General features: G+C 42.9%; 1 protein-coding gene and 1 pseudogene across 5 annotated transcripts in view; both read left to right on the top strand.

Annotated features, from left to right (window-relative positions):
- Positions 1–25,881, top strand: part of ZZEF1 (zinc finger ZZ-type and EF-hand domain containing 1) — a 113,414-nt gene that overhangs the window by 27,557 nt on the left and 59,976 nt on the right. For all 5 annotated transcript variants that reach the window (XM_029211287.1, XM_029211289.1, XM_029211290.1 and 2 more), the window contains 12 exons: positions 1,734–1,850; positions 2,895–3,073; positions 4,642–4,740; positions 8,630–8,721; positions 9,104–9,252; positions 13,604–13,715; positions 14,806–15,021; positions 16,860–16,960; positions 17,484–17,653; positions 18,233–18,366; positions 22,396–22,466; positions 23,442–23,556. In XM_029211287.1, the coding sequence (XP_029067120.1) occupies positions 1,734–1,850; positions 2,895–3,073; positions 4,642–4,740; positions 8,630–8,721; positions 9,104–9,252; positions 13,604–13,715; positions 14,806–15,021; positions 16,860–16,960; positions 17,484–17,653; positions 18,233–18,366; positions 22,396–22,466; positions 23,442–23,556 (1,555 nt within the window). The remainder of the gene's footprint in view (positions 1–1,733; positions 1,851–2,894; positions 3,074–4,641; positions 4,741–8,629; positions 8,722–9,103; positions 9,253–13,603; positions 13,716–14,805; positions 15,022–16,859; positions 16,961–17,483; positions 17,654–18,232; positions 18,367–22,395; positions 22,467–23,441; positions 23,557–25,881) is intronic.
- On the top strand, positions 5,132–5,916 carry LOC114888895 (annotated as a pseudogene).

The raw sequence follows: 25,881 nt of genomic DNA on the forward strand, positions 1-25,881 counted from the left end.
GAATCAGCTGTTTTGCTCAGGAGTCATGGTCACTCTTAGTGGAGAGTTGTGTTTAGAAACTAAACAAACTAAACTCATTGCTGTTGGAGTGTTGCTTCTTTCAGTCTACACAGCTGGGAAATGCATGGTTGTGTGTAAGTAATAGACACGTGTATGCACAGACACATTGACACCTATATTTATTTCTATATCTGTAACACTGAAAACTCTTGAGTTTATACTTCTAATAAACTCTGATAACTTCTAATTCTAATCCAGCACTACTGTTCATTCTAGTTTTCTCCCTTTCTCTGTTTGTAATTCCCTTCTGTGATTGTGAGAAACCTGGCTCCCATCATCCCTGAAATATTTACTTATTTAAACAATCCCGCTCTATATAACCAGTCTCCCACCTCCCTGGCCCTTGCCTGGACACCCTCCTCACCCTCTTGGTGCTTGCATTCCATGCCAGGCTGTCCCTTTGCTCAGTACCCCACTCTAATACCTCGCTCTGGGCCACCATGCGCCCCACCCATGCACCCACCCAAGGACACATGATTGCCTACCTTGCACAGCCCTACTTTATGGACTGAATTTTCAGGAAGGGGAAGAGGAAAAGTTTTCTGCTTTATTTTTGTGAAGCTATGCCACGTTGTTGAAGAATGGATATATCCCTAAAGAGTTGTAATAGTTAATCGGCAATGGTATCTTCGCTCCTAACTTTTAAATATCAGTGATCTTAAAACTATTCTAAAATTTAAAAATTATTTTAAAAAATCGATGAGGAAAAAGAAGTAAGAAAAAAATATTATGAAACAAAAGTGGAAATAAATTCTGTCAATCCTTGCATGCCGCTTAGGTGCATTAGACCTTGTTGATCAACTGTATGTTAGTGTAGCTGCCCTACTGATGCAGCTCATATAGAGGGGACAAGAAACAAGAGCAGAGTGGAAGCTGACACAGTGTTATTAGCCTTGCTGTTTTGTCTCTGTTGTGAAATGTAGAAATAAAATAGTTTCAGGAATTCCCACTACTGTTATCATAAAATGACTATCAAGTGTAGAATTTTGAGTGACTTTTTCTGTACCTTCACGTTGTTCATGGTACACTCATTGCCTAGCACAGTTGCTGGCACAAGTAGGACTCAGTAATATTTTGTTGCATAAATTTATTAGATGACTGCTGGTCCAGAAGAGGTGAAGCTATTGTAAAAGGAGATGAGAAAAGAGAAACATTAAAGCAGACTCTGAGGTAGAAAGGCCAAGAAACACAGGCAGGAATAGAGAAGATGACGGGTGCTGATATGTTTAGGATAAAATAAACATATCATGATGCATCTTTAGATACAAGAGATCTGAAGATGAATTTTTTTTGTGTGTCACAAACAGCTCTGCCCCTGGGGTCAAGTTTTCTAAGAACTCAGGGTTTTTCTGTAGACATACGTCTTTTGCTCATACTACTTAAAATGAACACTTGCTTCCAGAGGGTTGAATGAGCTTTTATAGAGGGAAATGGAACTCTTAAAGAAAAAAGAAAAGGAAAGAAAGAAACCCCATTAAACTGTTTAGCACCAGGACCCCTGCAGGAAAAAGGCTGATCTGTGTTATGTACCAGGTTCTCTGTAGGAACACTGTCTGTTTCTTGATAAGGGATTAATCCAAACAAGCTTCCAACAATTTTTTTTTGTCTAAAATTGTATTATTAAGTTTATTGTTTGCCAGGGATTGTTCTGATTGCACATTTTACACTCCTAGGAAGGCACTGCAGCACATGCCTCCACTTTCCCTCTCACCAGGATCTACAGATTTCTCAACTTTCCTGTCTCCCAACGTTCTGGAAGAAGTGGACAGCTTCCTCATAAGGATAACTAGGTAAAATGAAGGTTGATAAGGGCTGGTGGGGGATAGAGGGCATATGTGCTTGATAAGTCCTTTTTGTTTTTTTTAATTTTAAAATCTTTTAAAGATTTTTTTTTTAAAAGAATCATTTGTAGTGACTGAAGAGAAAGTGAAATAATGGTGTACCTGTGTAAACTCCATGATCTAGCAGTACACCTGCCCTCAGGAATTGGGGGGGTGGGTGCGGAGTAATCTTCAGATTCAGCTAGAGCAGGGGTCTCAAAGTCCGGAATGCAAAGCCTTTCAGTTCCCTCACATCTCCAGCCCAGCACCTGCTGTCTCCATGAACAGGTCTAACAAGCCTAATTGTCCATAGTCCTGGGAAAGGACACCCTGCTAGCTGTTTGAGGGGTCGCGTAGTGTGGGGACACTCAGCTCTGTCACAGTGAGCCCTGTTAGAGTACAAACCAGGCCCTGAGCCATCTAGACAGGGTTTGGTTTTTTTTTTTCCTCATTTTGGCCACACCACATGGCATGTGGGGATCTTCGTTCCCCAACCAGGGATCAGACCCATGCCACCGGCAGTGGAAGCACGGAGTCCTAACCACTGGACCACCAGGGAAGTCCCCATCTAGACAGGTTTAAAAGTTTCAGTGTAATATGTTTAAAAAAGCAGATGTGATGTGGAATAGATCTAAAATATGTTATTGATGTTTGAAGGAATAAGCCCTTAACACTCTGGCCAAGCCAAATTATTACCCGAGGCTTCTTCATAGCAGGGGCTTCTTGCAACAGCCTGTTTATTTTTGGTTTATAAAGTCTGCCTTATTAAAGTTGATAGCATTATTTAATACTTATAGGTGAAGGTTACAGAAGTGAGGATTTAATTTCCTGGTCCTCTGGGTTGATTTAGTTTTTCTTTAGGCTGTCTTAAGGATTTTGAAAAAGTATTTCTGGTAAACAGAGAACGCATATGGCAGGTTGATGTTGCTTATGTAATCAGCTAGACAGAGTTTGAGCTACCTGGATTTTCTCATAGTTTTAAGAAGTGAAGTGTTTTTTGTTCTTTGTTTATAGCTGCTCTTCTACTCCAGAGGTGGAGCTGACTCTTCTGGCTTTTGCACTAGCAAGAGGGAGTGTTGCCAAAGTGCTGAGCTCTCTGTGTACTGTCACTGACCACCTGGACACACACTATGATGCCTCATCCCTCATCTCATCCATGGCGTCAGTCAGGCAGAACCTGCTCCTTAAATATGGTAAATGACCTCGGCATGATGCACACGTCATAAAACCATCACCAACGTGGGATTTCCTGGCATCTTCTTATCTTTTTGTGTAGTTTGTGGGCTCGGTCGTTGTAGTTATACAATGATTTCTGGAAGAGTGTATCTTCTTTGGGGTTGGTAGGGAGAAGGGAGATGTTGGTTCATTTATGGATGCATTAGCAGGAGAGGACCTGAGTGTTCACTACGCTGTACTCCCAGGATTTACTGGCCTAATCACTTAGGCGTGGTGGCCATTTGAACACAGCCATCTTTGATAAAGTATGGGAGTGTCTCATGGTGTAGGTCAAGAGGTTGGGAAGTTGGAGTACCTCTCATTGGAGGAGGGAGGAAACTACCCCAGACCCAGAGCAAAGGATCCTTGTCTTGGAATCCATCCCTCTGCATCCTCGTGATAGTTTATAGCTGGTTGGGACAACATATATGGTCATACATACACGCCTGCCATCACTTTCCCCTCCTGGGCCCAACGGCAGTCCATCTTAGCACTTTTCTACTGACCCAGGGTGGGGCCTCCTAATCCTTCTCAACACAGGAGTCCATACAGCTACTCTCAGATGACTGCAGTGGACATGTGCTGTCCTGGCCTCTAGTGCTAAAGTTTCTGTCCACAAGTACAGTATTGGATCCCATCCTCTTCAGTAATAGAGGCAATACTGTGATATTTCCTCATGATATTTGTACCTTTGCCTAAATATCACTTTATAATAATGTATTTTATGTTTAATTTTTTAAGTCTGACAATCGATGTCTTGTAAATCCAGTCCCTCCCCAGTTTTGGAAAGGTCATTTTTTTGGAGGGGTAGGGGCCCGTAGAAGGCACAGCCAAATGGGAGGGATACGTAGTGTCTGGAAAATATTCTCCAGAAAGGTTTTTGATTCAGTTTAGCAGTTATTTGAGCAGGGAGCACGGGATGGAGGAGGAATGCATAGGGGGACTGTTCATTATTGATAATGTTCTAGTTCTGGGTTGGGTTATAGGTTAATAGGGTTATAAGGTTTTCATTATATTATTAAAAGAAAAAGAAAAGTTTTCAGATCATTATAGCAAAAGTTGATTTTTATAATTTTGAAAACTTTCAAAATTTGCCTGGAGACGTTTTAAAGAAACAAGACCCAGAACGCTAAGACATTATTTATATATTTAAATGCAATTACAATAAAATTAATTATTGGCTCCAAAACAGTGTCTTAGGAATTCCTCTCTTCCCCCCGCTCAGCACACAAGTATGTTGAGCCTGTGCTGTCAGTCTGTGTCTTATAGTGTGCTTCGTTTCCAGCTAGTGGTCATTCTAGAATGAGTCTCCTCAGAATTACTTAGGGACATAAGCTGTACTTTGTTTCTTTCAGGAAAGCAGAAAAGGATGGTGTCAACTTTTGTCTAATATTACTTCCTATTTTAGCTTTTACATGGGTAGATTTTTACTGAGCAGTCTGGGCGTCCACAGGCTCTCCATTTGCACTGATGAGTTCTAGTTTCCATTTTTTCGTAGCGCTACCTTCAGGCTGTCTCTTTCTTTCTCTTTCTTTTCTTTGATCAGGTAAACCTCTGCAGTTGACTCTTCAGGCCTGTGATGTCAAGGGAAAAGAAGAGAAGTCAGGACCTGAAAACCTCCTTGTTGAGCCGTGGACGAGGGACGGTGAGTGGTGGACCTGTCGGGTTTTAGTGAGTCGAAAGGGCCATGGTGCTCACTAGAGGCTGTGTGAAACCGCACTGTGGTCTTCGAAACTTTCAAGGTATGCAGTCTTCGCTGCGATGTCCTTCAGTTGGCTTCAGTGGTTCCTGAACCATTTGCGTGATTTCTTTACTGCAGTGTTGCCACCTGCTAGGTGTCAGTCACCTGTAACAACTTAAAAGTACTTGAGAGCCTTCAGTTTTGAAAAGCAAAGACTTCTCCTCTTAGAATATAAAAAGTTACCATTTTTAAGTTCAGACTCTTTCTGTTGTGTTATCTCAAAGTATTGAGACACTCAGTGGATCAGCAGCACTTAGTGCTAAAAACGTAGCTTAAGATGAGGGTATTTCTCCATATGGCTGCTCTGGCATTTGAAGTGTCTGGAAGGAAGCCTCACTCCTTCCCTGGCATCAGCATTGTGATTGCTGATGTGCTTCTCAGCGCTGTGGCTCTTTTCCTCATCCAGGGAGTGTTTGTGAGTCTCTTCCTCATCCGTCTTGTTGGCCAGCTGGTTAGTCTCCTGCACATGTCCCCTTCTACTCACTATACTGCTTTGAATATGCCAGTTCAGAAAAGGACGTGGAATGTTCCAGCAGTTATCAAACATTGAAGGGAACTGGCCTTACCACTTTGGACTCGGTTTCGCCTTGGCTTGCCTCACAGCACAACAGACCTTGTGCATTCTCAGTAGTCGCCTCCTCTCTGTTCTGTTTCCTGTGGTCATTAGCACCAGTGAAGTGAAGACGCCTGGGAAAACGTGCCTCACCAGTCCCATCTCCTCCTGGTGGTCTTCTTAAGCCATGACTACCGCATGAGACAGGCTTCCTGCAGCCCTCGCTGAGCAGCTCAGCCTCTGCAGACACATTTCCTCCCCCACATTCATCTCCTGCCACCCTGAAGGCCACCTCAGACCGCCCAGTCACCTGCTGTCCAAAGTGGGGTTGGGAGGAGGTGGTGGCAGCTCTTTGCCCGGTTCCCCCTCCCCACACTCAGGAAAGCAAGACCACTCTTCCAAAGGCCCTCTGCAGTTTTCCTTTGCTCTCTGAAGAATTGGGATTTTTGTCTCTGGAGTATGTAAGGCAGAATCTTCTTAAAACCAGCGTATGGATTTTTTTTCATACTCTCATCACCATCTACTGAAAGGCCTCTCTTATTTTATCTTACTCTTTTAAACTTTTATAACAGTTTCAGATTGTCTCCATCTAGTCTTTCTTTTTAAAGACTGTATTTTCTTTTTTTAAGAGCAGTTTTGGGTTTACGACAAAACTGGAAGGAGGTACAGAGATTTCCCATATGCCCCCTGCCCCACACATGCAGAGCCTCCTCCATTATCCACATCACTCACCAGAGTGGTACATTTTTACGAAGGGTGAACCTACATTGACACGTCGTAATCGCCCGAAGTCCATAGCTTACTTTAGGCTTCACTCTTGATGTCTTCCATTCTGTGGATTTGAACAAATGTATAATGACCTATATCCATCATTATAATACCATACAGGGTGTTTTCATTGTCCTTAAAATCAGCCTGGATTTTTAACACCATTCTAAGTCTGAAAGCACCACAGGTTTTTCTGTAGCTATTGAAATGCATTTGCCAGCTCTTCTGCCTGGTCTGATTTGAATAGTTTGTTGCTCTCCCTGTGTATTATCCATCCCCCTCTCCTCCCTGCCTTCCACCTAACCTTGCATGGATAAATTGCATAAACTAGTTGTAGTGTGTGGATTTGTTACTTTTGTTGTGTTTCTGATGAGCACCCAGGTGGGATGTGACTGGGCGTGGGGAGGAGCCTTGGTTTCCCCTGGTTTCTCCCTCCACAACCATCACTGCCTGTTTCTTGTAACTCAGGTTAGGATTCCGTCCTCTACAAAAAAATGAACCTGACGAGACAGGGAGGGCAGAGGAAAGTCCTCACAGCCGGAACTGTGGGGTTTTGAGGAGTGATTTGTTTCTTCCCCTTACGGGGGCCAAAGCTCTTTTTCACTGCTACCTTTCAAGTTCCCCAGCTTCTGGGAAACACTGGACGTTCCCCCTTGCTGCACAGAGTGCCCGGAGAACCCGAGCGTGGACACTCCGAGGGCTGACCTCCCGTGAGTCACAGCCACGGGTCTGGCATTTTAAAGGAGTGCAGCCTGCTGCCAATAGAACTGAAGGAGTAGGGTTATTGATTTCTTTACGTTTGAGATTGGTTATTTTCTTCCTGTCATTTTAAGAGAATAAATTGGGCAGGAGGGGCATGGTGTCCAAACAGTTGTAGCTTTAAAATATTATAGTTAGACTTATGAGCTGTTTTTTACCAAGAAAAGGAAGCACAGAGGTTTTATTAATTTACTTTTTAAGCTTTATTTGTTTAACGTATGTATTTATTTGGGCCTTAAAAAAATTGATGGCAATGTTATTTTAAAAGAATCTGATTCTTTTGACTTAAATTATTGCTTCAGCTACTTTGAGACTAATGAAAACTGGCAGCTACTCCCAGGCAGCATTTCGGCCTTTACAATAGATTTGATTAGTTAGAGGCATCCAGACCTCCTAGGAAAGGTGACAGTTCAATAAGTGGGATAGTTTTTAGTATTACTGTTAGTAGAATTGTGTGAATTTCTGGCCGTATGGCTTCTTAAAATTGTCTGTAGAATTACTATTTGATAGCATTAGATCAATAATAGCTTCTCCCTGTGATTTAGTAAAGGTTCCTTTGGATTTAATTTTCTTGGTTTTGGTGACAAATAATGCATATTATTTAAATCTCTTACGGAGATTTAACTTCACAAATTTTTGTTTTATTGAACTCAGTGTAATGAAATAAGCATGAAATTGGTTTTAGTCTTTTCATCTTGATAAGGCAGAGTGGTTGAAAGCAGTTCGTGGTTTCAGGAAGAATGGGTGGTCAGGCTGATTTGAGTAAATGTGTAAGTTATATAATTTACAGAGGTTGGAAAGAGAAAAGCAGCTTTGGATTTAACAGACCTTTTTGTAAATTTTTAAAGGATAATAACAGCAAAAAAGGTGAACCACAACTCTCATACAAATATAAAGTGAAGACGTCAGTCTTTTTATTTATCCCATTAATTACTGAGGGAACCAGTAAGATGTTACAAGCAGGTCAAAGGAGAACTCATTAATACACATAGACCAGTAAGAATGCTGACACGAATCTACAGATGGTTGCAAAATTGGTCAGTCTTCATAAGGAATAATCAGCTATGTTCCTATAGACACAATTTTTATTTGTATGGACAAGAATCTTTTGCATTACTGTTATTATTCTACAATTTACAGAGTTGTAAAATAGTTCAGAGACAAAGAAAGGTGGAGATGACCCAAAGAGTGCACTGAACAAACACCCAGCATTCTTTTCTTGCCCATTTCAAAGACTTTTACAGTCTTTCCTGACAGAGTATTCAAGAAGCTATCTAATTCCTCTCTCAGCCTTTAAGCCTGCTTGCTTCTAACAGCCCAGCCAAACGTCAGTCATGGTTTCAGGAATGGTTTAGGAAGGTGATTGATTGTCCAGTCTTTTGTCTCTTTGAATTAAAGTCACAGTCTTTATCAACTTTTTATTTCTTTATCGTTACCTCAGAGCTGAGCGGCCTGTATAGTTGAAAAGATTTTGCTCTGACCAAGTTATATCTGGACCATGATCTGTTACCTTGGTGTCTATCAGGGGGTTGCTTCTGCCCAGAGGGGAATTCTTTTTCTAATTTTCTTCTTTCTTTTTCTAATTTTTATGAGAGAACCAGATAGACTAGATGCCCTCTGCCTCAAAGGATATGCTTTGGTTTTTTTGGTCTTAGTTCTTAGGGTTATTACAGATGCCTCAGTCATCCTAACTTTAGTTTTTCTTTTTTGTAGGTTTTCTTACAGAGACTGGAAAAACCAGAGCAAGTACTATTTTTTCTACAGGAACTGAATCTGCCTTTCAAGTTACTCAGATCAGAATTATGGTAATTCTTATGCTGCCTTCTTTAGGAAATGTTACTACTATTTTTAAAAATACGATTGTACTTCGGAGGTCCATGTCACTGGTTTTTCATTGAACATTTAGTGATTATTTATTCTGTGTCAGGCCTGTAGCAGAGGGCAAGGGCACAAAGATGAATAGATTGTTAAGTCTGTAGATGGTGTGAGTATAAGGATCAAGAAAAGTAAGGAATCATTTCTTGGGAAGCAGCTTTCTTACTTTTCCAGGACTTAATGTATTTTAAATCTCATTTTGTTGGTTTGATTTTGCGTTAAGCTATTTGCATTTGACCATATTATTTGGGAACAAAATGGCCACAGAACTTTGGTCCCTTTGATGTACTTTATTTAGATCTGTATTTCCAGGTTCGACGTGGTGGCATTGGTGCCCAGTGTGGGTTGGTGTTTGCCTATAATTCATCTTCTGATAAATTTCATGCAGAAGAACACTTCAAAAGGTTTGAAAAATATGACAAATGGAAGCTTCAGGAATTCAGGCAATTTGTAAAAAGCAGGTAAGGAACAGAATAAAAATCTTTATAGTTAATAAGATTGTATACATTCTCTTATTGGTGAAATACGTTTTCTTTATAGAAAAGTTGCCACTAACCCATCTTCAGTGGCCATGAGCATTCATTGCTTTCTGGCAGCACATGTGAAGACATGTATTTTAATTTGTTCATAGTCTCTTACTCGGTCCCTTCTGTGACCAGGTGTACACATCTTCAAAATGGTTGGGTAATAATACATGCCTGAATTGTGGGCAGCCTGAGGTCTCTAGTCTTATCTAGCCACTGGAAAATTTACCCAGGCCCCAGCTTCCCTCCTCCTATTTTTGTGTTTTTACTGAAAATATTTATTAAGCACCTACGATGTGCTAGGCCTGATGCTAGGTACTGAAGATACCGTAATGAGCAGATTGGCCCGTTCCCTGCTCTATAGAGCCTACCGTTTAGCTCAGAAGACAGATGATAAAGTCTACAGTGTCACAGTACTATAAATGCGAGGTGGGTAGGAGGGATAAGGTGCTCTGGGAGCATATGGCAGAGCACCTGACCTGATCAGGGAAGGATGAGCTAAAGCTAATTAACTACTTGAAGAAGTGGAAGGAGAGTGTCCTGAGCAAAGAGCAGAGCACAGTTGAGAACTCAGGTGGGGTCTGGCGTACACGAGGGACTGACGAGCCCCACGTTGCTGAGGTGCGCCATGAGTTAGAGAGTGGGGAGAGGTGAAGCTGGAGAGCTAGGAGAGGGTCAGGTCGTTGAAGGCCCTTTTGTCTCTGTTTCAGGGCTTAGACTTTATCTTGAAAGCCATGGGGGCAGGGGAAGGGAGCAGGGTGGAGTGTGTTGCTGAGGAGCTTCAAGAAGAACGAGGAGAGATCGCATTCGTGGTTTGGAAGTGTTGCTCTGGAGCCAGCTGTGTGAGGTGGGCTGGAGGAGAGCGAGTGGGGAGGCCAGATGAAATGGGGGGAGGCTGTCACGGTCACCTGGGAAGCCAGAGTGTGGGTAACCTCAACTAGAGCAGCAACAGGAGCCATGGAGAGATGTGGACGATTGAAGAGAAGCTAGAAAGTAGAAGCGGCAGGACCTGCTGAGTGATTGATGTACAGCAGGAGAGAGAAGGAGGCTTAGGCATCAGTGAGTCCTGGATTCTTGGCTCGCCAGAGGGGACATTGGTAGCGCCTTTTTCTGAGACAGAAAATACCTCGGGGAAAACAGGTTTGTGGGAAGATGATGAGCTCAGTTTTGGTCCTGTTAGATTTGAGGTTCTAGGAAGCCTCTGAGATATCCCACAGCTAGTTGGATAAACGGGTCAGGAACCTGGAAGAGATGTTGTCCTGAAGGCAGAGATATGAGAGACATTTCGGTGATAGGTTTTTGTTTGTTTGTTTGTTTTTTGCGGTATGTGGGCCTCTCACTGCTGTGGCCTCTCCTGTTGCAGGCCTCTCACTGCCGTGGCCTCTCCCGTTGCGGAGCACAGGCTCCGGACGCGCAGGCTCAGCGGCCATGGCTCGGGCCCAGCCACTCCGCGGCATGTGGGATCTTCCCGGGCCGGGGCACGAACCTGTGTCCCCTGCATCAGCAGGTGAACTCTCAACCACTGCGCCACCAGGGAAGCCCTCATTGATAGTTTAAAATGAATTAGAAGAGATCATTCTGGCGGAGTGTGTGGGCTGGGAAGAAAGAACAGAGACCTTAGGTCAACATGCTGAGAGGCACTAGCATTTATGGGGCAGCAGAGAAAGGGAGGCTGAGCAAAACAGCCAGAGAAGCAGCAGGGAAGCCAGGGAAGTGTCCTCATGAAGCCAGGGGAAAATCGTGGTTAAAGAGGTAGGGAGTGGGCAACGGTGTTGGATGTTACCCCGGAGTCGGTGAGGTAAGTCTAGAAGTGGACTTGTTGGATTTAGCCACAGACGTCGTTGGTGACCTCTTGGACAGTGTTACCTCCCTTATTACTAGTAGCAAGTTAAAACTCATGCAGCTGAGCCCGAGACTTGCCCTTTTTGCTCCTGCATTTCACAGGTAGTGGGGTGCTGGAGTTTTTACTGTCACTGAGTACTGTGCTACTAGGCTTTCATGTACGTATGAACCACCAATAATTGTGTGAAAATGCGGATTCTGAATCAGTGGTTCTGCCTGGGGCCTGAGACCTTCGTTTCTAACAAGCTCCCCGGCGACTCTGATGCTCTCCGACCATGGATCACACGTGGAATAGCAAGGATCTAGAATAACTTCCTCTCTCTGCTGGACTTCCTTTGGTGGCATCCCTGACAAAGGGTCACTCAGCCTCCCTAGAATATCCTTAATGATGGAGAACTCACTTCAGTAACATATTCTATGTTTATTGAAATCTGCACTTGTAATTTCAACTCTGTGGTCTTAATTTCAGCCCTCTAAATGAATTGAAACGAATCTCTCTCCCATCATGCATACATGCTTTTTTAAAAGATGCTTTTCTTTTTAAACAATAACTAGAGATACACTTGTTTTTAAGTAGCTGTGTCCCACTCCTGGGACATATTAATATAGGTGTTTTTTTTCCCCCTAAACCTGCTGTCAAACAAGATCTTTCACATCTTATATAGGATGATTTTTTTTGGAACCTAAATGCAGGCTTATTTGCTAGTCCCTTGTTGATTTTAGCTCCTGGTTCCAGCCTGAACTACTCTGAAATCCTGATTTGCTTGGGCTACATGTTATCAGTCCCTCTCCAGTTTGGAGGTCAAAATGGTAATAGACATGTGTCTGTCTTCTTGCCTTTTTTTGTTGTTGTTGTTGTCTGCCCTCTGGTCAGACATTGGTCAGTCAGCACGCTCTGGGACCAGCTGTTTGGTTGCTGTGCGTATTTAAGAGGACTGATACTTAGCTCTGTTTTCTCCACCCTGCCTGTGAGTTGGTGTAGTGAGCAAGGTTGCTTCTCCCCACTCTCTGACGTCCTGCCAGCTCTCTGTATCTCAAGGATTTCCTTGATGACTCCCAAAGGGTGAACTGAAAAATTCTCAAACACACCATATTGATGAAAGTCATTGGCATGGTTTTGGGCTAAGACGGAATACCACCTGTCCCATTGGTTTTAGGGTTAACTATATCATGAAAGGTTTATGCTAAGAAAGACTTAACGGTAAGAAGGGAACATTTTTTTCTCTCTGTTACAAAACCTACCCTGGGTCCTTTGTCTTTTTCTTCTTGCTGTTTTCTTCTTGTAAATCCCTGTGTTTGCTTATCTTATCCATACAGAATAGCCATGTGTTGGCTAGCTTGTTAGCCGTATCATAGACTAAATAGTTTAAAGTTTTAGGAATGTTACTTGAAAAGACTGCCATTTTCTCCTTCTCAGTTATTTAATTCCTAAAAAGGAAGTACCATTCAAGTATCCAATTTTAAAAAGAAACATGGGCTTCCCTGGTGGCGCAGTGGTTAAGAATCTGCCTGCTAACACAGGGGACACGGGTTCGAGCCCTGGTCTGGGAAGATCCTACCTGCCACGGAGCAACTAAGCCCGTGCGCCACAACTACTGAGCCTGCACTCTAAAGCCCGCGAGCCACAACTGCTGAGCCCACGTGCCACAACTGCTGAAGCCCGCGTGCCTAGAGTCTGTGCTCCGCAACAGGAGAAGCCAATGCAATGAGAAGCCCGCACACCACAACAAACAGTAGCCCCCACTTGCCTCAACTAGAGAAAACCCGTGCGCAGCAACGAAGACCCAACGTAGCCAAAAATAAATAAATAAAATAAATTAAAAAAAAAGAAACGGCACACAGTTGTACTTCTTCAGCCTTTGGGTTGAAATGCTTCCCTGGAAGGACTTCTTAAGTAATAGGGAAAAATCCTGAGGCCTGTGAAGGCTGAAGTTTTCCTTCATTGGAGCTCCAGGATCTGAAAGCTCCTCAGGTTTTACCCTTCAGTTGTTGCAATTGTGCATCTCAGGCCAGTCGTACCTATGTTAGCCAGACCTAGGGAAAGAAAACTGAACCTGCCTCTCCTTTGTATCTTTCCAGAAGCACACACCAGCTGTTGCATTGTACCTTATTCCTGAGTAGCTTCATCTCAGATGCCTTGACTTCAGGTCTCATTCTTCAGATAAGCGAGTTATCTAGAGAAGCAGACTTTCTCCTTAGTTCCCAGGTTATATTTGGGACTAATAATAGTTCCCATTGCACAGATGAGGAAGCTGAGAAGTGGGGAGGATGTTACCGCCAGCTCCCTCCTATGCTCAGAGAGGCACCACGTGCCACACCCGTCCTCGACTGTTAACCGACAGGCCGTGTAAACAAGTTAAATGACATTTAGGTGGTGCCTTATTCGTTAGACCCTTGAGAAGTTTAGGAATAGGAGAACGTTCTGTGATTACCTTTGTGTTTACAGGATTGGTTGCCTGTCTGATAACCTTGGCGAGGATGATCCTATTGGCTGGTTTGAGCTGGAGGAAGAGTGGGATGAAGCAGATGTTAAGTTGCAACAGTGCAGGGTTGCCAAGGTAAGTGTCAGTGAGGTGTGGCCTTCGCACACCTGCCCACTCCCCTCCTTTTGTACTGTAAGTGTTTATCAAGCGGTTATTGTGTGCCAGCCCTGTGCCAGCACTGGAACCCTGGAGGTGAATCAGACGTGATCATGACCCTCACAGAGCTCCAAGTCTAGTGGGAGACACAGATGTATGAGACAGTGTGATATGGGCTGATAAAGAGACACACAGGGGGCTGTTGCAGCCCGGAGGAACAATATTTACCCAGCCTGGAATTCACTAGGGAAGGCTTCCCAGGAAAGTTGGTGTGATGCCAAGTGTTGAAAGTTGATTAAGCGGTCATCTTTAGCCAGGCTGAGAGGTGTGGAGAACGGCCTCTCAGGCTGAGGGAGCAGTAAGTCCACAGGCCTAAATGCAAGAGAGATGTCTTTCCATAGCTATGAAAGAAACAGGGATTATCTGGCTACTTAATTTTTTTAACCTCCGTTGTGAATCTTAGTAAGAAGCTTAAATAAGAGAAACAAGAACTATCTTTAGGGCTTGTACATAGTAGGTGCTCAGTAAATATTTATGCAGCTGAGTAGTGGATTCTGAAAGGCCCTCAACAAAGGAGCTTTCACTATAATAAGCAGAGAGTGTGCATAGAAGTTGGGCTTTGCAAATAGCTTTAGCTTTGAGCAGACAAGGCTGTGTCCTGGGCTCCCAGCACATGGATTACAGGTAATTGGGGGCTTGGAGATGATCCCTTAGGGCAGTCATTGACTCTTTTCACCATATAGCTGTTGTCTGCTTCAAAATGACTGCCACAGAGCAGACGTCCTTCTCTTATTCATCCTGTGTTATCCTGTTTTTGCCTTGAAGCAGGAATAGTGCCGTTTCTCTTATTGTGATCTTTCCCCAAACCTGACTTCAGCATTTGTACTGTCTCTTCCCTGTTTGTTGTAGATGCTGGGCTTATACTTTGTGTCTCCAGCGCTAGGCATAGTGGTACCTCATTAATTATTAAAGTCACAGGAAGATCTGCCCAGAAAGGCCTTTATCTCCCTTTCATCAGTACCTGGAGCTTCTAAGTCCTTCTCCTCACCTCTGTCTTGTCCTTTTCCAGTATTTGATGGTGAAGTTCCTCTGCACCCGCCAGGAGTCGGCAGAGCGCCTGGGAGTACAAGGCTTGAGCATCAGTGGGTACCTCCGGCCCGTGGGGGCAGAAGCAGAGCAGAGCATCGTCCGTACTCACTGCAGAAAGGGCGTGGAGGAGAGCGTCTGTGGGGCCACACTGCTCCTCAGGACCCTTCAGTTCATCCAGCAGCTCGCCCACGACCTGGTAGTGTTTCCTCAGTTGTTAGACCTCATTCCTTTGGGAAGAGTAATGACAGTGTTTGGGGAAAGGAACACCAACCAGTGAAACCTGGCCCTGCTGAAGCCATGCAGTACGAATGAGGACGGCAGGCATCGTGCTGTTGTGATGACGTTGGGAGGCCAAGGGGAGTGAGGCGTTGGGCATTAATGGCATCAGTCAGTGGAAGACGAAGTGGCATGTGGCCACCATCGTGAGGTTTCCTGGGATGCACCTACATGCAGATCTTAAAGAGCCCCAGCTTTGGTTGCCAGGGAGACAAAGCACATTTATGGGATTTATGTCTTCTTTAAGTCCTAGAATTACTCCTGAAGTGTAGGTGAATTCTGTTTGTTTACTAAAAGTACCAAAAATAATAACAGGATTTTTTAAAATTGATGTATAGTTGACTTACAGTATTAGTTTCAGGTATACAACATAGTAATCCGATATTTTTATAGATTACACTCCATGCAAAGTTATTATAAAATATTGACTATATTCCCTGTATTGTACATTATATCCTTGTAACTTAAATTTTATTTTATACCTAGTAGTTTGTACCTCTTAATCTTCACCTATTTTTGCCCTTCCCCACACTCCACTCCCCTCTGGCAACCACTAGTTTGTTCTCTGCAACTGTGAGTCTGTTTCTGCTTTGTTATATTTGTTTGTTTATTTCATTTTTTAGATTCCACATATAAGTGAAAACTTACAGTATTTGTCTTTCTCTGTCTGACTTATTTCATTAGGTATAATACCCTCCAGGTCCATCCATGTTGTCACAAATGGCAAAATTTCGTTCTACTTATGGCTGAGTAATATTCCATCGTATACATATACCGTATCTTCTTTATCCATTCATTTTTTGATGGACACTTAGGTTGCTTCCATATCTTGGCTATTGTAAACAATGCTGCTGTGAACATTGTGTTTTTGATACTGACTTCTACAGTCACTAATAAAAACACAGTGACAGTCTACTCAAAGAAAGGTTCTTGGGGCTTCCTTGGTGGCACAGTGGTTGACAATCCGCCTGCCGATGCAGGGGACGCAGGTTCGTGCCCCGGTCCGGGAAGATCCCACATGCCACGGAGCGGCTGGGCCCGTGAGCCGTGGCCGCTGTGCTCCGAAACGGGAGAGGCCACAGCAGTGAGAGTTCCGCCTACCACAAACAAACAAACAAACAAAAAAAAGAAAGGTTCTTTCAGCCATCACTGTAGAGAACATGGCTTATCACTCAGGAACCCTGTGGAGCCCTCTCACGTGTGCTATGCAACAGTGTCTACTCTTGACCTGCATTCTGCTTCAGGGCATATTCAGAGGCTGGTGACTCAATTTGTATATGGATTGTTTGGTCTTTGTTACTGGAGCTCTCCTATCACAGCAGAAAATAGCAAATGAGAGGGAGATGCTTAGGGGTAGCAGAAGTGATTACAGTAGAATTGATCTTTCAGCCTACATGCAGGGAAGGGTCAAAACATGCTGCAGGATGGTCCTGGACGATAATTCACCAAGTAGAGATTCACTTACGTTCCAGGTGTAGCATCTGTGAAGTCAAGGAGCTTTCATAGGGATGTGTGTATATGTGTTATGTGTATATATACATTCACATACATATGTACACACACACATATTTTAGAAAGTTTCACACCAAAAACAGTTGTTCACGGACTTTTTAGTTTAAGGGTAAGCATCAGTTATGTTGGAATTTTACACATGCGGAGCCACCTTATCCCTTAACAGTGAGAAGTAAATGAGCCACTACAATATTTCTCTAAATACATGTTTCAATTTTATTTTTTCTGGTCTTTATTATTTTTTAGGTACAGCAGAAGGAAAGTGGCTTAAAATACAGATCTTTTCTGGACTTCGCGGGTCTTGATTTGCAGATCTTCTGGGATTTTTACAGTAAATTAAAGCAAAAGTAAGTCAGAGTTTGTTACAAGGTGATAATCAGATATTGATAAGCACAACTGAAAACACTGAGTTTTGCTGTTCTAAATGGACAATTTTTTTCTTCCAAGATTTTTTACTTCCTACTAGTTTATATTGCTCTGATTTGAAAGATTTGGTTATTGTTGAAAATAAACACCTTACATTTCTACAAAGTGCTTTATTAGGGCAGTGTTTTTGCAAGCATTTTGTCATTTATATTACAACCTTATAATGATAAGCAGGTCAAGTATTATAGTATTCTCATTATACTACTGAAGAAACAGAATCAGAGGTGTATTTCTTTGCCCAGAGTGGGCACAGTCAGACAGGATCTGTGTTTTCAGACACTACCCAGTCCATTGTTCTTTCCTTTCCACCTTTCTGCCTCTGACTGGCATTCTTTTTACTGAGCCTGATGCCTAGCGGGGAGAGCCCTTTGTGGATAGTTGTTTGGCTTGGAGGGTAAAAGCAACTTGCATTTTTGCTCTCTGATGTTCTTTGTCTTTCTGTAGCCCAAGGGAAGAATGCATCTGTGCCCAAACCCTGCTTCTGCAGCTCCTCCAGAGCTGTTTCTCCGTGCTGCAAGGAGACGTGTCGGCCACCTCTGAGGACGCCAAGGCTCCAAGCATGAGCCGTAGGCGGGTAGAGGCCGCCAAGGAGCTCTACACACACCTGTGTGATGGTAGGGATTGGGGTTCTTCTTTACTGTGACCCTGAGCTCGTAGCCTGCAGGGCCTTTTGCTTTAGAGAACAGGGGGTCCTCTGACCATGCAAACCCAGGAAAGGGTTTACATCTTTGGAAAATGAGTTTCCATGATCCTCTTTTGAATCATTATTTGGAGTTCAGGATTTAGTCCCTCTTCAACAACTTCCTCCTGGTTTCTGATATACAGTTGTGTTATATTGAGAGTAATTGCTATCACACTCCAGTCTTTACTTCAGCTGAGACACGGGGATGAGGCTGATAGATTGAGGTGGGGGAGATGATAATATTAATTGAGAATAAAACACATGATCATCTGAAGTTATTTTTAAGGCTTCGCCAAGTTGTGTCTCAAAAGGACAGAAATAATGTAAAAACTGGTACATAGAGTCTTTATTTTTGTTAAATGTAAACAAATAAAAAGATAATTTCTTTACATTGCCTAGCCTGTACAGAAGTATTTCTTTGCTCTGGTAGCGAGTGTATGGGCTAAAGCCAATACATATATTGTAAGTGAATAGGTGGGATATATTAAAGCTGATTATTCATTTTTATCAGTGGTGGATAGGGTGGATGGAGACTCTGCACCCATGGAAATATTGAAACAAGAAGTCAGGAATACCCTTCTTAATGGGGCTGCCGTCTTCTTTCCTGATCGACAGACCCGGCGGGACCATCTCTTCACCATGATGGTAATTATTTACGTTAAAAGTATGGATTCCATTCCAGAACTCTGTTCGGGTGAAACTTATTAGTCTTTGTTTTCTCTGAATATCTTCTCAGTTTCAGTTTCCCAAATGTGTATTTAATACTGTGTGCAAAGTTTTGTGTGGGACACAAGTATCTAAGGACATAGCGCTGTACTCAGGGTGGGGATGAGAGATAATCCTGACCTCTGTTTTAGAACCTGTGGAATCACAAAGGGAGAGTTTAGTCTCCTTCAGCTTTATGACATGCCTACAACCAAGTGTTCTTTTTAACATTTTAACCTTTTATTTCATATTTATTTTTATTTATGTATTTATTTTGGGTCTTAGTTGTGGCACTTGGGATCTTTCATTGCGGCGCGTGGGCTGTTCGTGGTGGCGCGCGGGCTTCTCTCTAGTTGTGGTGCACAGGCTTCTCTCTGGTAGCGCATGGGCTCCAGAGTGTGTGGGCTCTGTAGCTGCGGCATGAGGGCTCTCTAGTTGTGGCACATGGGCTTAGTTGCTTGCAGCATGTGGGATCTTAGTTCCCTGACCAGGGATCAAACCTTAGTCCCCGGCACTGGCAGGCGGATTCTTAACCACTGGACCATCAGGGAAGTTCCAACATTTTAACTTTTTTTTTTTAAAATAAATTTATTTATTTATTTGTGGCTGCATTAGGTCTTCATTGCTGCACACGGGCTTTCTTTAGTTGCGTTGAGTGGGGGCTACTCTTCCTTCTGGTGTGGGGGCTTCTCATTATGGTGGCTTCTCTTGTTATGGAGCACAGGCTCTAGGCATGTGGGCTTCAGTAGTTTCAGCACATGGGCTCAGTAGTTGTGGCGCGCGGGCTTAGTTGCTCCGTGGCACGTGGGATCTTCCGAGATCAGGGCTCAAACCCGAGTCCCCTGCATTGACAGGCAGATTCTTAACCACTGATCCACCAGGGAAGCCCCCATTTTAACTTTTTATTATGGGAAAATTAAACACAAAACTAGATTAAATAATACATATAATGAATCCCTCCAACCCCCCAAGTGTACTCATCACCTAGATTCAATAATTATAAACTTAGGCTAATCTTGTTTCATCTGTAATATAATTCACCCACTCCCGCCCCCCATTATTATTTCAGAGTAAATCCCTGACTTATTTTATTCATAAATATTTCAGTTTATATCTGTAAAGAAAATACAACCAAGTTTTAATCTTCCCACCCAAAATTATGATTTATCCTAGGAATGCAAGGTTGGTTTAACATTAGAAAATCAGTCAATGAAATCAGAGAGGAAAAAAATCATATTGATAAATGCAGAAAAAATTTTAATAAGATTAACTTCTGATGATGGTTCAAACAACAAAACCCTTAGCAAACTTGATATAAAAGGGAAGTTCCTTAATCTCTTGGAGGGCATGTATCCAAAACCTACAATAAACAATGTACTGGTCTTTGGGACACTGACTCATCCCTTCCAAAGTGAGGTATAAAACAAGGATGCTTACTGTCACTGCTTCTCTTTGATATTATATTAGAAAGCCTAGCCAGTGCTGTAGGACACGGAAAAGAAATTTTAAAAATAACAATCAGAAAGAATAAAACAAATAATCATTATTTGTCTGTTTAGACAAACAACTATTAGAAGTACTGAGAAGACTTTGATGAAGAAAACGAGATGCAGCATTTAAAAGGGCATTTCTGTATGTAACAACTAATTAGTAAATGCAATTAAAGTGCCCTGTCGGATGCATAAAGCCCCATAGAAACAAAAAAGGGAATAAAAGAAGCATAAAATGTGATGCCAAATGACTGCAGTCTATTTGGGGGCACTGCCACAAGGAGAAACTGACCCTATACGCAATAGGTGTTTAGAGGAGAATCTTGTTCAGGTTAAGTGATGGAGGATTTCCAAGAGGAGGGAGGATCTTTGATTGTTTTCAGCTCTCTGCAAAATTTGCATATCAGCTTGTAGGATCCGGTTTTTTTCTTCTAGTTTTATTGAGATATATTGACATACGGCATCGTATAAGTTTAAGGTGCACAGCATAATAATTTGACTTACATACATCATGAAATGATTATCACAATAAATTGGATGAACATCCATCATCTCATATAAATTAAAGAAATCTCAAAATTAAAGAAATAGAAAAAAAATTTTTCTCCTTGTGATGAGAACTCTTAGGATTTACTCTCTTGACCACTTTCATATATAACACGCAGCAGTGTTAATCACATTTATCATGTTGTACGTTACATCGCGAGTATTTAGCTTATAACTAGAAGTTTGTACCTTTTGACTGCCTTCATCCAGTTCCTCCGACCCCTGCCTCTTATCTCTTTTTCTATGAGTTTGTTTGTTTTTGAATTGTAATTGACCTGCAGCACTACATTATTTCCTGTTATACAGCATAGTGATTCAATATTTCTGTACATTTCAAAATGATCACCACGATAAGTCTATTTCATGATATGTCACCATATGAAGATATTACATAGTTATTGACTATATTCCCCACACTGTACATTTCATACCTGCGACTCATTTAATCTGCAGCTGGAAGTTTGTACCTCTTAATTTCCCTCATCTATTTCTTCCCTCCTTCCTCCCCTCTCCCCTCTGGGAACCACCTGTTTGTTCTTTGTATCTATGACTTTGTTCCTGTTTCGTTATGCTTGTTCATTTATTTTGTTTTTTAAATTCTACATATAAATGAAATCATACAATATTTGTCTTTCTCTGTGTGACTTACTTTCACTTAGCATAATACCCTCTAGGTCCATCCATGTTGTCACAAGTGGTGAAATTTTATGGCTAATATTCATTCGTCGTGTGTGTGTGTGTGTGTGTGTGTGTGTGTGTGTGTGTATCTCACATCTTCTTTATCCGTTCATCTGTTGATGGGCACTTAGGTTGCTTCCATATCTTGGCTATTGTAAATAATGCTGCAATGAATGTAAGTGTGCATATATCTTTTCTAATTAGTGTTTTTGTTTTCTCTGGATAAACATCCAGGAGTGGAATTTGCTGGATCATATGGTAGTTCTGTTTTTAATTTTTTGAGCACCCTCAAAAGCCATTACTGTTTTCTATAAAGGCTGCACCAATTACATTCCCACCAACAGTGCATGAGGGGTTCCCTTTGGATCAGTTTTTACTTCGTGAGTTTTAACCTTTGACAGTATCAGCTGACTCTGAATTGTGGACGAATCTCTGTCCCACTTGTTTGCTGGAAGCATTTATCAGGCAGCTGAGCAAATGGTTTTTTTGTTAGCTCGTGTCCCACACGGAAAAATAGAGGACATGCGACCTCTTGAATGACATTGCTGTGTGTTAGTAAAGCAGCTCATTAACTTTTCCTTTGCCCATCTATCTGACAGCAGTGGTAAGGTCTATATTTTTTTTCCCTTCTCGTGCAGATGAATTGAACTGCTGTCATTTGTGACCATATCTTATCTCTCCCAGCCTCTTGTGCCAGGCAGGGCCCCGGGTCTTAAATCCTCTGGAAATCTCCCCCAGTGCCTTGCATAGCAATAGGTGTTCAACACATTTATTGAATTAAGAAAAAAAAAAAGTGCCCCCAGAGTAACCCATAGCCTCATCAGGGGGTGTGATTCCTTTAACTGTCACCGTAGGCTGTTTGGACTTATACAGAGAAAGCTTAGATCCTGTTTAAAAAAACAAACAGAAAGCTCACAAGAAAGGCGCTCTGTCTCTGTCCCCTTCTCTTGGGATGGCTTGCCCAGGGATGAAAATAGACATCTTTCGGAAGTCACCTTCTTAAACATTTGCATCAAGCTTTCCTGCAGGAAGGCTTGAAAATGTCAGCTTCAGCAATGAACAGAAGCAAACCTGCCGTCTCTTGGTTCTGCTCCCTCTTCGCGCTAGGCCAGGTCTAAGTTGGGCCCGTGAGGTGGTCTGCTGACCCCGGCTTTCCCCATGTTTGGGATCAGTGGGCCGTGGCATTTTGTGCTGCTCTAGGGCTCTAGAATGTTGTGGAATAGATTTCCTGAATCCGCAGTGTCTTGTTTTCTAGAAGAATGTCACTGAGCAGGAACACAAGCAGTCCCTGCAGCTCACTTTCCGCTCACTCTGCACGTATTTTAGGTAAGTTTACAGTTCTTTTCAGTTGTCCAGTATTTCAGATCTTTGCAACGTTGTTTTCTTGAGCTCTCCCTTCCTTTCATGTGCTTTTGGAGTAACCAAGTACTTCCCTCACTCAGCCAGGTTTCTAGAGTGAGGTATCACTAGACTCAGAAGTGACCAAAATAGTGGTAGAGTAATAGTCTTGTCAAGAGTTTGCTCCAAGTCCCAGTCACTGTAAGACACTTTAGAGTTGAACCCATGGGGAATCTCCTTGAATGCTTCAGTTTCTACATGATTTTTGAAGACAAAAAAGAAGCTGAAGGAGTTTGGGGTTCAGTCCTCAAGTCTAAAAACCCAGATACATTAAAGCCCAAGCCCAGCTGCAGAGGCACAGAGTGGTAGTTTAGCAAAAATTGTGCTGGGAGGGGTGACATGGAGACCATTACCTGCTTTGACTCCCAAAGAAGCTTATGGGCCTGTAGATTGCATTATTAGAGGTATAGACTCTTGAAGGAGGGAGGGGACTAAAAGCCTGAGCAGCTTTCTGCAGGTGAGACTATACCTGGTACGGAGGCCAGATTTAGAGGACTGTATAAAATGTCTTCAGAATCGAGTATCAAGGATGATGAAAGAGGCTGGGGCTCATGTGAAGAACCTTTGAAGACACGGAATGTTTAGCCTGGATTGTCAGATTAGCAGTCATGAGATTAGGTGTATTTCCTGTTGGTGGCCAAGGTGATTTATTCATCATATTTATTCCCTGGAATCTTTTCTAAGGACTTGAAGATTTATGGGCCTGTGCTTACATAAGTACATGTGGACAGACAGTGGCACAGACCCAGCTGGGACCCTGGCCTTTTCCTGACCCAAACTCCTCACATCCCATAGAACTGACAGTGAAATCTTGCTAGGTTCTCTTTTGGAACCTTTTGAGATAGACAGCGTGAAAATCCCCTTCCTGAAACAAGGTGTCATGACTAATTTGTGTCCTTTCAGTGATAAGGATCCAGGTGGCCTTCTGCTGTTACCTGAGAAAGGCGACCTGGCCGACACGGACATCAGTGAAGTGCTGGCCGTCATGAGCACTCTGCTCTCTGTTGCTGCTCGAGAGGTAACTGATGCCGCTCTGTTTCCTTTGCCTCTTGCCTTTAGGAGACGGGGTAGGGCAGTCGTGGCTCCTTCCCCTTTAGCCCTCATTTACAGCATGATTGTAACTTTGCCTACGACTGTCACACACGAGCACAGAGGTTTCCCTGCCTGCCTTTGCTTCTAGTTAGCAGCTCCTGCAAAATGAGCGAGAGGTTGCTTCCCTGCCCCTTGGTAGTCAGCCAGCAATAAATGCCTGAAAGTGCTCATTAAGACTCCCTTTGAAAAGGAGGAATGGGTATTTACTGAGTGCCCTTGTGGTGTCAGTCAGTGAGCCCAGCGCATAGTCATATACTTGTGGTGTGAATTCTGTGGAAAAAGCCTTTAACTTTTTTTAAAATTTAAGATTACTTAGCAAACCCACAGGCTAATCAAATCTGAAAAGATGGTCTCTTTTTTTCTGTGCTAATGATATTTTAAAGTTTTTTTCTTTCTTTCTTTCTTTTAACATGAAGGATTTTGTTTCTTAAAATGTAGTTCATTTGTCACCTGGATCAGAGTCGCCTGGTACATTGTGGCAAACATTTGGATTTCTCGGTCCCACCCCAAGCTACTGATTTAGAATCTCTGGGGGTGGGGCTTAAAACTCTGCATTATATCAAGCACCCCCAGAGATTCTGAAGTAGCAAAGCCCTGTAGTAGGGGACCAAGCACTACCTCTCTGGATAAAATACAGGAACCAGGGAGTTAGAGGAGATGTGGGGAGAGTGCACACCACACCCTTGATGTGTTTAATGACGTGGCTGAACTTGGTGTCTTTAAATCTCTTATGTTTTTGTTAGTGCTTTGCTGTTTTCAGGTTGCTTCTGGAGCCATGATTTCGTTCATTCCCAGCTGCCTGCGGTGATAGGCCACTCAGCACTTACCCCCCCCCATTTGCTCACAGGGACCTTAGAGAGCTTTCAGTGTGCTGGGTTGTCATTTGTAGTGTGCTAGGTCACACTGGACTGGCCACTATTTAGACCTAATATTAGTTTAAATTCAGGGTTATTTTTATTTTACTGTGATGCCTGTGTTCTTTAAGGTAATGTATTGACTTTATAAGCCTTAATTGTTTTTAATCAGCGCTGTATTTTCTGCTGTCACATTAATGTTCTCCTTGGTTATTTTCTCCTTTCTGTCTTCTTTCCAGAGTCATCTCTTGAGTCTCCCTTAAAAATCTTACTCCAGCCTACTGCCCATCAGTTTTTGCTCTGCCTTGGTTAGCCGTGTCTCATTCTCATCTGTTTTTATTTCTGCCATTTCCCACACTTTCCCTTTCTCCTGGAGCTCATCTAAATTCTATGTTTCCCAGACTGCTGATTTAAGTTCTACGTTCCCATCGTCAGTGCCCCTGGGCAGAAGACTCCAGTGTTCTCACTGGTTTTCGTGGGTGTTAATTCTGCCTCCTGCGTGAGTCGGTATGTGCTGGAGCCAGGACTAAAACCCAGGCTGTTCGACTCTTAGTCTTGTCCCCTTTCCACTCGGTCAGGTGTGCTGTGAGTTGTACGTAGAGAGGTGAGATAGCATTTGTCCAAGAGAATTCCTCATAATCTTCACTCTTTGGAGATCACGTGATTGTCTTTTCTTCCCTGTCACTTTCCTGTGATACAAAGGAAGTTAGAAACTTCACCGAACCTCCCAGGCCAGGGATCACTGCAGCCATTGAGATATTTCCTTGAATTATCTTTTTGAATAAGAAACATTTATGGTTGTACTAAAGAAGAAGAGTTAGATTTAAAAAAACTTTTTTTCAAGGTGGTCAGAAATGTACCTAGTCTGAAAAATTTCTCGCAAGTCTGTTAATTCAGTAGAGATCCACTAGAAGCCTGCTGCGTGCCGGGCCCTGTGCTAGGCACGGGAGTACATTGCCAAAAGAGCATGGTCTTGAGGAGCAGGCAAACATGTGATCAGTCATAATACAGTAAGGGCCTAAAAGCGTGGGTCTTGTGGGTACAGAAGAGCACACCTGACCCTATCTGGTGGAAGAAGGCAGTAGAGCTTGGGAAGGGCTTTTTGGAGGAGGTGGTGCTGGAGCTCCTTGTGAGCCCACAAACGGAGTCTGATCAGGCATAGAGGAAGGGGCGTTCTTAACAGAACAGCATATGTAAAAGGCCAGTGACAAGATGGGGAGGAGCAGGTATTTGAAGAGGAGAGTGCTAACGGCTAGGCTTCGAACATGTTGGGTTTATGGTTCTGGGAGGACTTCAGGTGACAGTGTCTGGTTGGACCCTCAGGAGCTGAGTCAGTGCTGGAAATGGAGATTTGCAGTCATTGATGGTTGAAGCCATGAATGTCAGTGTTCTCTCAT

The sequence above is a fragment of the Monodon monoceros genome, unplaced genomic scaffold (assembly GCF_005190385.1).
Source record: "Monodon monoceros isolate NGI ecotype Baffin Bay Population unplaced genomic scaffold, NGI_Narwhal_1 Super_Scaffold_9, whole genome shotgun sequence".
Lineage (NCBI taxonomy): Eukaryota > Metazoa > Chordata > Mammalia > Artiodactyla > Monodontidae > Monodon > Monodon monoceros.